This window comes from Nerophis ophidion, linkage group LG24 (assembly GCF_033978795.1).
Source record: "Nerophis ophidion isolate RoL-2023_Sa linkage group LG24, RoL_Noph_v1.0, whole genome shotgun sequence".
NCBI classification, from domain to species: Eukaryota; Metazoa; Chordata; class Actinopteri; order Syngnathiformes; family Syngnathidae; genus Nerophis; species Nerophis ophidion.
The window spans coordinates 19393470-19407408 of record NC_084634.1 but is presented as its reverse complement, the minus strand read 5'-3'; the positions used below and the strand labels follow the sequence as shown (position 1 = coordinate 19407408).

The following is a 13939-nucleotide window of genomic DNA, read 5'->3' as shown; positions in this document are numbered from 1 at the left end:
TTTGTTAATGTTGTTAAACTGGATGTATAGCGTAGCGCTTTTGTTTTAAAGCCGGAAAAGTGATTGGTTTGGGAGATACTTGAGCATACAGTAACAACAGCACTTCTACAAACCCCTTTTCCATATGAGTTGTTTTGATGTTCAAACTCATAAACGTTATTTTTTTTATGCAAATAATAATTAACTTTGAATTTCATGGCTGCAACACGTGCCAAAGTAGTTGGAAAAGGGCATGTTCACCACTGTGTTACATCACCTTTTCTTTTAACAACACTCAATAAACATTTGGGAACTGAGGAAACTAATTGTTCAAGCTTTGTGGAATTCTTTCCCATTCTTGTTTTATGTAGAGCTTCAATCTTTCAACAGTCCGGGGTCTCCGCTGTCGTATTTTACGCTTCATAATGCACCACAAATTTTTAATGGGAGACAGGTCTGGACTGCAGGCAGGTCAGGAAAGTACCCGCACTGTTTTTTTACGAAGCGACGCTGTTGTAACACGTGCTGAATGTGGCTTGGCATTGTCTTGCTGAAATAAGCAGGGGCGTCCATGAAAAAGTTGGCGCTTAGATGGCAGCATATGTTTGTCTCAAAACATGTATGTACCTTTCAGCATCAATGGTGCCTCTACAGATGTGTAAGTTACCTATGCCTTGGGCACTAATGTACCTCCATACCATCACAGATGCTGGCTTTTGAACTTTGCGTCGATAACAGTCTGGATGGTTCGCTTCCCCTTTGGTCCAGATGACACGAAGTCGAATATTTTCCAAAAATAATTTGAAATGTGGACTCGTCAGATCACAGAACACTCTTCCACTTTGCATTAGTCCATCTTAGATAATCTCGGGCCCAGAGAAGCCGGCGCCGTTTCTGGATGTTGTTGATAAATGGCTTTCACTTTGCATAGTAGAGCTTTAACTTGCACTTACAGATGTAGCGACGAACTGTATTCAGTGACAGTGGTTTTCTGAAGTGTTTCTGAGCCCATGTGGTGATATCCTTTTGAGATTGATGTCAGTTTTTGATACAGTGCCGTCTGAGGGATCGAAAGTTGCGGTCATTCAATGTTGGTTTCCGGCCATGCCGCTTACGTGGAGTGATTTCTCAAGATTCTCTGAACCTTTTAATGATATTATGGACCGTAGATGTTGAAATCCCTACATTTCTTGCAATTGCACTTTTAGAAACGTTGTTCTTAAACTGTTTGACTATTTGCTCACGCAGTTGTGGATAAAGGGGTGTACCTCGCCCCATCCTTTCTTGTGAAAGCCTGAGCATTTTTTGGGAAGCTGTTTCTATACCAAATCATGGCACCCACCTGTTCCCAATTAGCCTGCACACCGGTGGGATGTTCCTAATAAGTGTTTGATGAGCATTCCTCAAATTTATCAGTATTTATTGCCACCTTTCCCAACTTCTTCGTCACGTGTTGCTGGCATCAAATTCCAAAGTTAATGATTATTTGCAAAACAAAACATTTTTTGTTTGAACATCAAATATGTTGTCTTTGTAGCATATTCAACTGCATATGGGTTGAAAATGTTTTGCAAATCATTGTATTCAATTTATATTTACATCCAACACAATTTCCAAACTCATATGGAAATAGCGTTTGTAGATGGAGCATCTTTGATGGCTGTACCCTGGATGACTTGGAGATGTTCTGGCTCATGAGAACCTTCAATCAGTTGGGGTTACTGGCGGGATATGGAAGGCAAAAAGGACACAGGCCTCTTTGCTCTGTACACAGCGGTGGGACTGCCGGGCCTTGTCGCCTCCAGCTCCTGCATCTGTTGGTGAAGAGCACAGCTGTCAATCATGTGACACACTGGCGCCAACATCACCCCGACAGCTCACCTGAACACACTGTCCTGCTAACTCCTTTTCAAAAGAACAACATTAAAGCAAAGGCATGTGTTTTTTTTTAGGGAAGATAATGTTTCTGCGGCAGATAAACAGAAGAAAAGAGGTGGAAAAAACAGAACTCAGAGGAGGAAGGCAATAATTCTCTTTTGCTGTCTCTAATAAAGGTTATTTTCTTGTGCTTTGCCTGCTGTCTTTGCATCCTGGAGTCCACAGCAACAACATCTAGGCCACATGCAGACTGTGACAGCTAATAACATGAAGCTAAAATTCTGACTTTTTTTTTTTTAATTTTTCTTTTCATTTTGTACTGGTTTATGAAAGTGAAAAATATGAAAATGGCCCCCACATCCTTAATGTTTGGACACCTCTAACAAAAAAAAAAACATACATATTGTTATTTGGCACTCTCTTGCTAGCATGCTAAGTGGTAGCATTTTAGCCAGTTTTGAAGATTTGTAAATAAATAAATGGGTTGTACTTGTATAGCGCTTTTCTACCTTCAAGGTACTCAAAGCGCTTTGACACTACTTCCACATTTACCCATTCACACACACATTCACACACTGATAGAGGGAGCTGCCATGCAAGGCGCCAACCAGCACCCATCAGGAGCAAGGGTGATGTGTCTTGCTCAGGACACAACGGACGTGACGAAGTTGGTACTAGGTGGGATTTGAACCAGGGACCCTCGGGTTGCGCACGGCCACTCTCACACTGCGCCACGGCCACTCTCACACTGCGCCACGCCGTCCCTTGTACTGTAACTAAAAGTCATGGCTACTGTTACTTGGGGCTTATACATGCTAACTGTTAGCATTCTGCCAGTTTTGTAGCTATACATCAGGGGTCTCAGACACGCGGCCCGCGAGACATTATTTTGCGGCCTCCAAGTTAATATGAAAGTTTAATGTTAGTGCGGCCCACGAGTTTTACATGAACGGCACTTGACAGCGTTGTGTTATTTGGGTCAAAAGTGGTTCTTTCAACGTTCTGGGTTGCCTACCCCTGCGTTAATGGAAAAGCGGCAAATGAGTGAAAGCGACAGAGATGTTGCCATGGAGACGAAGGTTTTCTTACGTGCCTGGCTGCAGTCACACCACGGCACCTGTCCGTCAGTATTAACAGTCCCTGATAACCTGGACGAAATGAAACAGTTATTTGTTTTTTTAATTGTTTAATTTGCATTGCCTCACACAATGAACACTACATATATTTCTATATGACGCCGGATAACACTCCGGGAGCCGTCACTTTTTTGCGCTCGCTATCCCGGTACTTTCCCGGTATTATCTGCCGACCGCCGTGTTGCTGTAGAGAGGAAAAGTGTAACGACACACATTGCGGAAATAACATTATTTTCCGTGCGTCGGCTAAATACAAATATATTCCACAACCCCAAACATGTCTTTTTCAAAGCCTGCAGTGAAGAGAAAGGTTCGTGATGAGCAAAGACAATTCCAGGAAAAGTGGGAGATGCATTATTTCTTTGTTGAGCACAGGGGCACCCCGACGTGTCTTATTTGCTCAGAGAAAGTTGTGATGCACAAGGGATACCATTTGAAATGTCATTATACTGTACAACTAGACATGGTAAATGGGTTGTAATTGTATAGCACTTTTCTACCCCTGTTTATGGAGCCCAAAGCGCTTTGACAGTATTTCAACATTCACCCATTCACACACACTGACATGCTGAGGAGTATGCAACATTCTTTTTCAAGAAATCTTTTCTTGCGGCCCAGCCTCACCCAGACTCTGCATCCAGTGGCCCCCATGTAAATTGAGTTTGAGACCCCTGATATACATACATAAATACGCCAGTGTGCTCTAGCGGTCACGCTTAGTGACGTGCCTATGGGCCATTTAAGGCTATGCAATACAACATGTTGTACAGTATGTTCAAAATAAATCATAACTTGTTTATTTCTAAATCAGATTACATGCGGAGTACTTTGTTGTCAATGTAAAACATATTAAAGTCATGGATATTGTTACTCGCTGCTTTCTAGCTGTAAGCATGTTAGTCAATTTTGTAGGTTTATAACTAAAAGTCACGGCTATTGTTACTCGGGGCTATCTTGCTAGCATGTTAACTGTTAGCATTTAAACCAGTTTTGTAGGTATACATAAGTAGTTATCACAGTAATGCTCAGTGATGTGTCCATGGGACAGCCATCTTAGTGGGGGCTACTTTTCCATTTAAAGCAATACAATGCGATGTGTTTTGAAGTATATTCACAATAAACCATAAGTTGCTTATTTCTCAATCAGATTAGTGATTGAGAAATAAGTCTACTTTATCATCAACGTAAAAAAATGTGGTATTAAAATACATAGTTTAAATGGGCGTGGTGTATTTAGTTATACTTACTATGGTGAGTATTGATTGATTGAAACTTTTATTGGTAGATTGCAAAGTACAGTACATATTCCGTACAATGGACCACTAAATGGTAACACCCGAATAAGTTTTTCAACTTGTTTAAGTCGGGGGCCACGTTAATCAATTCATGATACAAACCTATAGTCTAGTTAGTATAAACCTAAAGTCATGGATATTGTTACTTGAGCCTTTTTTGCATGTTAACAGTTAGCGTGTTTGTCAATTTTGTAGGTTTATAAGTAAAAGTCATAGCTTTTGTTACTTGGGACTATTGTGCGTGCATGCTAACTGTTAGCATGTTAGCATTTTAATCAATTCTGTAAGTATACAGCTAATGTCTTGGATATTGTTACTTTCAACTTAGGGAAAAGTGTTAGAAATGACTTATTTGTTAGTATATTTTACTTTATCCAGTTATTAAAAATTATAAAATGTAACATTTTTTCAGTATTTAAAGTAAAAAACCATGTTAAAAGTGACAAATTCATCCTGTATTCCCCTGAATAGCAACTAATTTAATCCTCCTTCCTGTAATTCCATTTCAACATCATGTGGGGTGCAACCAAATCAATCAAAAGTCCAATTATTCAAATGACTTCAATGCCATCTGTTACTGTAATATACGGGCTCCACTTAAATGTGACAATTTGCATCACATCTTTTAATTGTATTATTTTTTTCCTAGTAGCATAATGTATTCTTTCCAGATTTAGTATTTTACAAATTAGCCCTTTTTTTTATGTGACTTAATTTTTTGGGGATTGTTTTCTCGTCCCTTGTTTACAGTTGTTAAAGGGTTTTTTTTTTTGGGCTGCTCTACGTGCTTTGATTTACCCCCAATTAGAAATAAACTTAATAGTAAAACCACATTCGTATAAGTGTGGCTCCCCACTCCATAATCCACTCTTTACACTAATAGATGCCATGGGTAAATGAGATGAGTAAAAAAAAAAAAACATGGCTACTGTTTTAGGAAACTTCTTGACGATACATATACCCATGTTCCATTATGACCTCATTTAGCTTATGCTGGATTGTAGTCCAAATCTGTCACAACAAGAAATCTTAAAAAAGGATGTTGGTTTAAATGGGTAGTTTGCGATTATTTGAAAAATCCAAATTGTATATTTGTCCTGTAAATTGAGCCATCTCAGTCATATGGTGTTCATTTAAATTTCCGTGCTTGGATAGTTTATTCAATCTTAAAAGTGTGAGGACTGATTGACAAATGATCATGCAGCAGAATGAAACCATCAACACAGTTAACTTAGTCAATAATAGCACACATTGTTTGAAATCTAATTTATCTTTTAGGTACTGATTTTACCCCTAGCTATATGTCATGACCATTTTCAGTCAGACGTCATTCAATATGATTATGGTTGTTTTATTTGAATGAATAAGTTTATTTTCTGCGTTTGTTGTATTATCGCAATCAATAAATGAACACTAGAAACGATGACTGACAAATTGATCCAAATTAATAGACCAAATGAGGACTGAATAGAACTATGAAGGGTCATCGGATTCTTTCTCTGTTTCCTCTACAAAACAAGAGCTGATTTGGCCACAGTCCTTTTGGTGTCTTGTTCAGCTGCGAAACATTCCCCGGGCTAATTAGGGGCAAAAGCACTGATTAGCCGCAGCCACTCTGCTGTGGACAATAGTGAATGAATAATTCAAGCTGTCTCTCACCTGTACGCGACATCAATAGTGAGCCATTCCCGCCACACTGCTGTGCATTCTCATCCCCAATTTCATACCGCTGAAGTTTTTACATTTTATCAAAAGATATGTTGAAAGAATACTGATGGTTTCAATAAGTTTTAGACCAGGATTAGCTATCTTATTGCACCTTATATTATTTATGCTCCAGTAACCGTCTTTCTCTGTCCCTCAGGATATGGCCATGCAGCCCCCAGCACAGAAGGAGGGAAGGTGTTCTGCATGCTCTACGCCCTCCTGGGCATCCCTCTCACCTTGGTCATGTTCCAGAGTGTGGGTGAACGGATTAACACCTTCGTCAGGTATCTTCTCCATCGCCTGAAGAAGTGCCTTGGTATGAGACGGACTGAGGTCTCCATGGTCAACATGGTGACCGTCGGTTTCATATCCTGCATGAGCACACTGTGTTTGGGGGCGCTGGCTTTCACCCACTTTGAGGGATGGACCTTCTTCCACGCCTTCTACTACTGCTTCATCACGCTCACCACCATCGGCTTCGGCGACTACGTGGCGCTGCAGAAAGACCACGCTCTCCAGAACAAGCTGGACTACGTGGCCTTCAGCTTTATCTACATCTTGACGGGATTGGCCGTGATCGGAGCCTTCCTCAATTTAGCCGTTTTACGCTTCATGACTATGAACGCTGAAGACGAAAAAAGGGATGCCGAGCAGAGGGCTCTCCTTGCAGGCCAGGCAGGCAGACACAGCCACTGTTCGATGGACCAAGCATCCCCTTCCTCCACGACGTCAGGATGTGTCGGAGGGAGCGCAATCGGTAGCGGTGGGGGAGGAGCCGCGGGCCGGGGCCTGCGTAACGTCTACGCCGAGGTGCTCCACTTCCAGTCCATGTGCTCATGCCTTTGGTACAAGAGTAGAGAGAAGCTGCAATACTCCATACCCATGATCATCCCACGTGACCTCTCCAACTCTGACAGCTACATGGAGCAGGGGGAGGCTTTCTCCAACCCCCTCCACTCCAACAGCTGCATGTGCAGTCTGCAGCCCCACTCAGGCATCAGCTCAGTGTCCACCGGTCTGCACAGCATCAACATGTACAGGAGACTCAATAAACGAAGGAGCTCTATTTAGACAGGACGGCGTGCTTTGAGGCTATGTCCTACTCAGTCCTTGTCCTTTTTTCCCCACTTTTAAATACTGTTCCAGTTAAAAGAAAAGCAGCAGAGTATGTGCATTGAGGCCAAAATGGGACAAATTTTCCTTGCTTAAGATAAATCGAGCTATTGACTTTTGTATGGCGTTATTTCTCATAACAGATGATTCAGTAACAAGACAAATTGCAGCCACAAAAACCTGGCACATGCTTCCTATGTTGGTCACCAGTTTGGTCACACAATGCTATGGGATGGCCTTCCATCATAGTTGTGTTGGTCATTCTAGTACAAACAGCACACCCGAGCTGATTCCACAAGTGTGTAATTCTGTTTCGGAGAACCACTTCACTCTTTCTACAACCAAATTCTGAAGATAATTCCTGAATCAACGACACTCTGTGGTAGGGATGGAACGGTTTATGCGAACAATTTCTTGTGTTGCTAGGATCATGTGTGTTTTCCTTTGTTACTAATCAGTTTAGAGGGCCAAAAACGGCCAACCAGCCTCTTCAATTTGGCCCGTGAGACGCCATGAGTTCAACAAAGCATCATTATGAGTTCAACGAAGCATCCCACAGCGGAGTACTTTCAAATTAATCTTAAATACCAGGCGATCTATGAATGCTACATATTTGCTGCTATCTTTTGCAAAATGTCAGTAAATCAGATCAATGACCCCTGAAGGTACTTATAAATATTAGCCATGTTATTTCTAATATATTTTTATTTTGATATTTTCCCATATGACACGATCCAAACAACCCCCCGTAGTCATGGTGCAAAAAAACCCCAAAAACAATTCTAAGTCAAATAAAGGTCAACACACACGGTCACACACAACACAACCTGCTCACTGAACATTGTGGATATCATAAAAAACGTCTAAACAAGATTTAAAAAAAAATCTAAATTATGTTCATTTAAATTCATTAGAGTGCATGGGGGGAAAAATGTAAAACACTCCACACTTACGCATGTTCGGCACAATTTAGCTGCTTGATATTTCGGACTGAAATACAAAACATTGAAAAGGTCGTCACAGAAGGAAACAAGGCAAGAGTCAAACTTTCACATACTCCTAATATCCAATTATATTAACTTTATATATATATATATATCAATCAATCAATCAATCAATGTTTACTTATATAGCCCTAAATCACTAGTGTCTCAAAGGGCTGCACAAACCACTACGACATCTATATATATACTATATATATATATATATATATATATATATATATATATATATATATATATATATATATATATAGTTACATTACATTTCGGCCCCCAAAACGTTTGGACATCCCTGGTTTAGAGCGTGTTTGTGTATTTCTGATGTATGCGTGTGCATCGTAAGCAAAGTAGGATGTTGTGATGTCTTTGTTAACGACGTGGACAGAATCACACAATTGGCCAACAAAAACGGAAACCACTGTCAAACGCGGAAAATCATGGAACAGTTATATTTTGTATTTACACTAATTCAATGGTCAGAGCTTCGAAAACATTTTCAAGTTTTATTTTGTAAGATATAAATAATATTAAGCCATTTTCCATCAAATGAACCTTTTTTGGTCCAGTGCTGCCATCTAGGAGGACAACGTTTTCTAACCCTTGTGGATGGAGATACCAAGCCACATCACATTACAATAAGGCACTTGTCTGAGAATATTGTCATTCATCCAGGTTATTGTATTCTTAGAGCATTTGATCAATCCCAACTGGACTGTTCAGGTTGTCTTAGAAGACGTTTAGCCTTTTATCCGAGCAGACTTCATCAGTTCAGCTCTTGTCTGTCAGACTCTCAGTCAGATAGACTAAAAACAAAAGGGCTACAGTGTTTCCCCCAGAAAATGTGTTAGTTAAGGTGGTGACTCTCCAGGGAGAGGGGACCAGGGAAGAGCATGGGTGGGTGTAAGGATTGGTGTAACTCGGCCTGTCGCCATCACATCTCCACCTCATCGCTGCAGCCACAGCCTGGGGGGTAATAGACTACAGACTGCGGTGAAGTAGGCCGGCTTCGTCGCGTGAAGAAGCCTACAACTTTTGGTTGTGTTTTCCGCTCCATTTGCTGAATGGCGATATATGATATATATTTCAATATTTTTTTCCGTAAATTAATAACAAAACAGTCCTAGTTACCTGAGATTCTAAGTACGTCAAGTAATTTACCATGTCAAAATAATGACAAAATAATGGCTTACTAGGTCCAAATAATGACTTACAAAGTCAAATTAATGACTTACTGTAAGTAAGCGTTTGTAATAAGCATTTGAAAAAAAGAGTTAAAAGTGGGGCCAAATGCTGACATATGTTCAACTCATCATGATTAATTTATTACAGCACTTGGGAAGCCTATAGTTGATTTTTATTATGTAAATGTTTTATTTTTATCGACATGTGATAGCAGGGACCTGCCATTCAAAACTAAGCTGCTACATTACTAATGATTAATGTACTGTAACTATAGCTGAAAAAATAGTGCAATAGTAATCGGAGAGACTATTCATCCCTGAACCCAATGGAGTTCATGTTGGCTTTATGATGAAGTTAAATTATTATATCAACTATCAAAGGCAGCTTCAGGAAACTCTTCATTTAACATAATTTTTTTGCTGCTTCAACACAGCTCAATCAACACAGAAAAAGGTAAAGTGAAATAACTTAGTTGTTGACAATAATGCTTGTCTTTCTCTCAGACAGACAGAGCTTTGCTGTCCGTAACACACACGCACAGTGAGCTAATGTTACGCTAAAAGCTAATTAGCCTTCACCTCATGGACTGCGAGCGAGCTGAGCTGAGCTGCCGCTGATGTTTCTAGAACATCAACGGGCTCATAGTGATGTTACTAGTAATTTACTTGGAAGTGTATCATTTGGGGAGAGTCCGCTGCATTATGCACAGCTGCTAAACACCTTTCTGCTCAGTCCACCGTCTCTCCTCTCTGCCTGTGCCGTGAGCACTGACTCCATTCGCTCTGAATACGCACTGCTGATTGGCTGTTACATGCGCTCTGAATACGCACTGCTGATTGGCTGTTAAATGCGCTCTGAATACGCACTGCTGATTGGTTGTTACCGCTCTGCGTGTAACCAATCAGATGGTTCTGTGGGTGGGACAATGCTGGGTGCTGCAGAGACATACTAACAGAGGCACAGGCAGAACTAAGCAGAACAACTTGTTAAGACTTTAGTTTAGGCGGTGGCTCTTTGTTGTTAAGGCGGGCGCCTTAACAACAAAGCGCTGCGGGAAACCCTAGGCTATATAGGCCAGCCCTAGTCCCTCAGACGAGCTATCTTTTTAAATGTGAGCTGATGAAGCCTGCTCAAATGAGAGGCTAAATGTCTTCTAAGACAAACTGAACAGTTCATTTGCGACCGTTTCAGTGCCTTGAGAAAAATACAAGTCAACGGGCTGTTTTGCATAGGCAGTGAAGATTTGGCACGTTTTATATGCGCTGCTCTGAATCACTTAATAAGGTAATATCGAGGCTTCCATCGGTTGTTTCCTTGACCGAGGGTTCATGGTGGGAGTTACAAAGCCATTTCTTAAAAAACTCCAAAAATCTATTATTCCACAAGACATGTACAGCCTTTCCTAAACCCCTTAAATTGTACAATTGTGTACTTGTAATTTAAATTATTGGTCAAAAATGGACAAATTGTACTGTGAGAGAGGCGTTTCAAAGGGAGCACGAGGTACTTAATAAAATGATGTACAGTAAATTAACCGTCTTCAATATTACCACGGCTTGTATATATTTTCACATTTCAGAAAAGGTGGAATCTGTATATATTACAACACTCTACCAGCAGTCGTTGCTGGGGGAAACCGTTTTCCTTTTAGTATAAAAGTGTCTTTTCTTTTTAGCCCTGCTTGAGCCAATTTTAAAAGGCTTCATCTTAGAGATATAAAGATACTTTATGTTAAAGTAAAAAATGATTGTGCATAATCAATACATATGTCATAGCGGTACAGGACACTACTGACTGTGTTTTTAACCACTGGGCCTCCTCACCACTCCTATTAGACCTCACAGTTTTATACAGATGCATTTATTATATCTTTTTTTCCTCCACATCTGACTTGTATTTACCTGTCGCCTGTTACTATGTTTTCTTATATAGCATTGCTTGCATGTAAACTCACTCTGTACATAGACAAAAGTCATACCGAATTCACTGATGCACCTTGGACGATTGTTGTATGCTTTCGAACACTGGAAGTCAGTGTTTAATTTCTTTGTTTTTTCTATTGAAACCACGTTATGTTTTGTTTTATAAATCATGTTTCCTAATGGGTTCATTTTGATGAATCACTTTGCTGTTGATGAAAGAGATTACTGGTAGTACACCTCACTATTAAATGGCCTCAGAAATTGAACTTCATGCACTTTGCTCAGATAACACTATTCCAAGTCTTCAACAGTGTCTTTCTGATTGACTTGTCTTTCTTAATATTTCCTTTTCTTGCGTTTTCTTTCTTACAATGTTCCAGTACACTCGTCAAATCAAAAGAACCACATTTTAACACATCTATTTTTCTACGTGAAGATACTGGTTATCTGGCAAAATACTCTTGTTCCTGACAGACGGACTTCAGTCTACAATGTGTGTGGTTATATTGTACATTTCCAGAATGCTTTTACTTTATTCCTAATAAAAATATTTTGAGTTAAAACAATTGTTTCCTATGCTTGTTTTGAGTCTATTATGTGACGTGATTCATGTAACTAAGGTGTTGCTGTAGTTTGTTTACTTCAGAAGTAGTAGAAGCCGCCACACCTTTAAAAAAAGTGTTTTTACTTACAAAATAAATAAATAATGTAATGTAGTTTTAGAAATAAGTTAAAAGTCTGACGCTATTTTTAAATTTATTGCCAATCTTATGCTAATAATTGGCAGGTATTCCCTCTGGTGCACAAATCTCCGTGCTTCCCCAAACACACAACAACACTTCCTCATTCTCCACCAATCCCCTTTCAGGCACAGACGGTGTGTTTGTGATCATGGGAACAATGAATATCAAGTCAAAACCACATGAACCTAAAACATTACCCCTAGCAGTTTGTTACAGAATGAATGAATATAAATATGTCGCCTTTTATTTGCACATTATTTAATAGTGATGCACGGAAAATTTGGCTGCCGACCACCGGAACAGGATGTTGTGACGACGTAGGCAATTTGCACGGAAATGTCTGCAGCGGAGAAAGCGTGCCTGCGATGTGGACGTACTTTAATGTATCCGAGATATACAGTACTGTACCCACGGACAGCAATCTACAAAATGTGCAATTATTAAGAGGACAGTGGTGGCTTTTAATTAGAGAAAGTCCAACTGGAGCAAGTGTGACGTAATGCTCACTGTTTATCGTGGACATCGTGGGACAGAAGTCGACTCTCTAAACACGAGTTAGGTGATAATAACTGGAGGTTGGAATCTTTTGGCACCTCATGATTCGATCACGAGGAGATACAATTTGATATTGATGCATCTATAAATTATGTACAGTATATCGATACAGTATTACATTTTTTTTCATTTTGAGAAATAAGCGTTTATCACATGCAACTTTTAAAAACAGTGCAATTGTAATAAGCAACAGATGAATTAAGTTACCCATCACATTTTTTTAAATTAATGAAAATGTGTGCAAAACTGGAACACAAGTGCCCTAAAATAAAGAAGCTGTCGAATCTTTCCTTGAGTCGGCTCGTTGTGGTCAGCCAGATTCTAGAAGTGTCTTAATTACTTTAATTACAAAAAACAAATAATCAATTATTGACATTTACTAATTGAGTTTACAACTGACCATGTCCAAGTTGCGATGCATCTAAAAATAGGAATATTTTCCCCACCTCAGACAAGGCGTGTCCAAACTACGGCCACGGGGCATCATGTGCAGCCTGCCGGCGTTTTCAATTTGGCCCGCAAAACGTCATGAGTTTAATAAGGAATCTGGCCTCGGATTTTAAATCATTTTAAATGTTTATCTATATGCTACTGCTTTGCAGCACTCTAATAAACAGCATGAGTGTTTCAGGTAAACTGAACAATTGTGCTTTGAATGAAACCAAGCACAGCAAAGCAAAAACCTTTCCTTGTCATGGTGCAAAAAAAATCGGACCAATACAAAATGCCAACAGACATGGTCACATATAACACAATTGGTCGATATTAAAAAAAATGTCCATGCACCATAAACATTTTCAGAATTACACCCATTTTAATCCATTACAAAATATGAAATGGAAAAATTCAAATCACTATCTTCACCCTTATCCATGTTGGGTGCATTGTAGCTGCTTGAAATTTCTAATTGAATACAAAACTAAGAAGGTCGTAACAGAAGGAAACAAGGTAGGAGTCAAACTTTCACATACTCTTAAAATACAAACATTTTAACTATTAATTATATATGCATTATACTGATATAATATGTAGACCTATATTATATACATATATATATATATATATTTATGTATATATATATATATATATATATATATATATATATATATATATATATATATATATATATATATATATATATATATATATGTATATATATATATATATATATATATATATATATATATATATATATATATATATATATATATTTATAGTTACTTACTTTACATGAAGTCGGCTTTCGGCCCACGACCACATTTTCTTAGACCAATGCGGCCCCCAGGGCATAAAAGTTTGGACACCGCTGCCAATTCTCAACAAAGTACATTGTACAATAAGCAGCAACAATAAAAAAAATAGCAAAAAACTATCATAGAAAAATATGTCTTAATACTAATTGATAAAAAAGATTTGTTTTTAAATGTA

At 39.1% G+C, this 13939-nt stretch overlaps 1 protein-coding gene across 1 annotated transcript in view; it reads left to right on the top strand.

Annotated features, from left to right (window-relative positions):
• Positions 1–8279, top strand: part of kcnk3a (potassium channel, subfamily K, member 3a) — an 83582-nt gene extending 75303 nt beyond the window's left edge. The window contains exon 2 of the mRNA XM_061886095.1: positions 6153–8279. Within this exon, the coding sequence (XP_061742079.1) occupies positions 6153–7066 (914 nt within the window). The 3' untranslated portion in view covers positions 7067–8279. The remainder of the gene's footprint in view (positions 1–6152) is intronic.
• The last annotated feature ends 5660 nt before the right edge of the window (positions 8280–13939 follow it).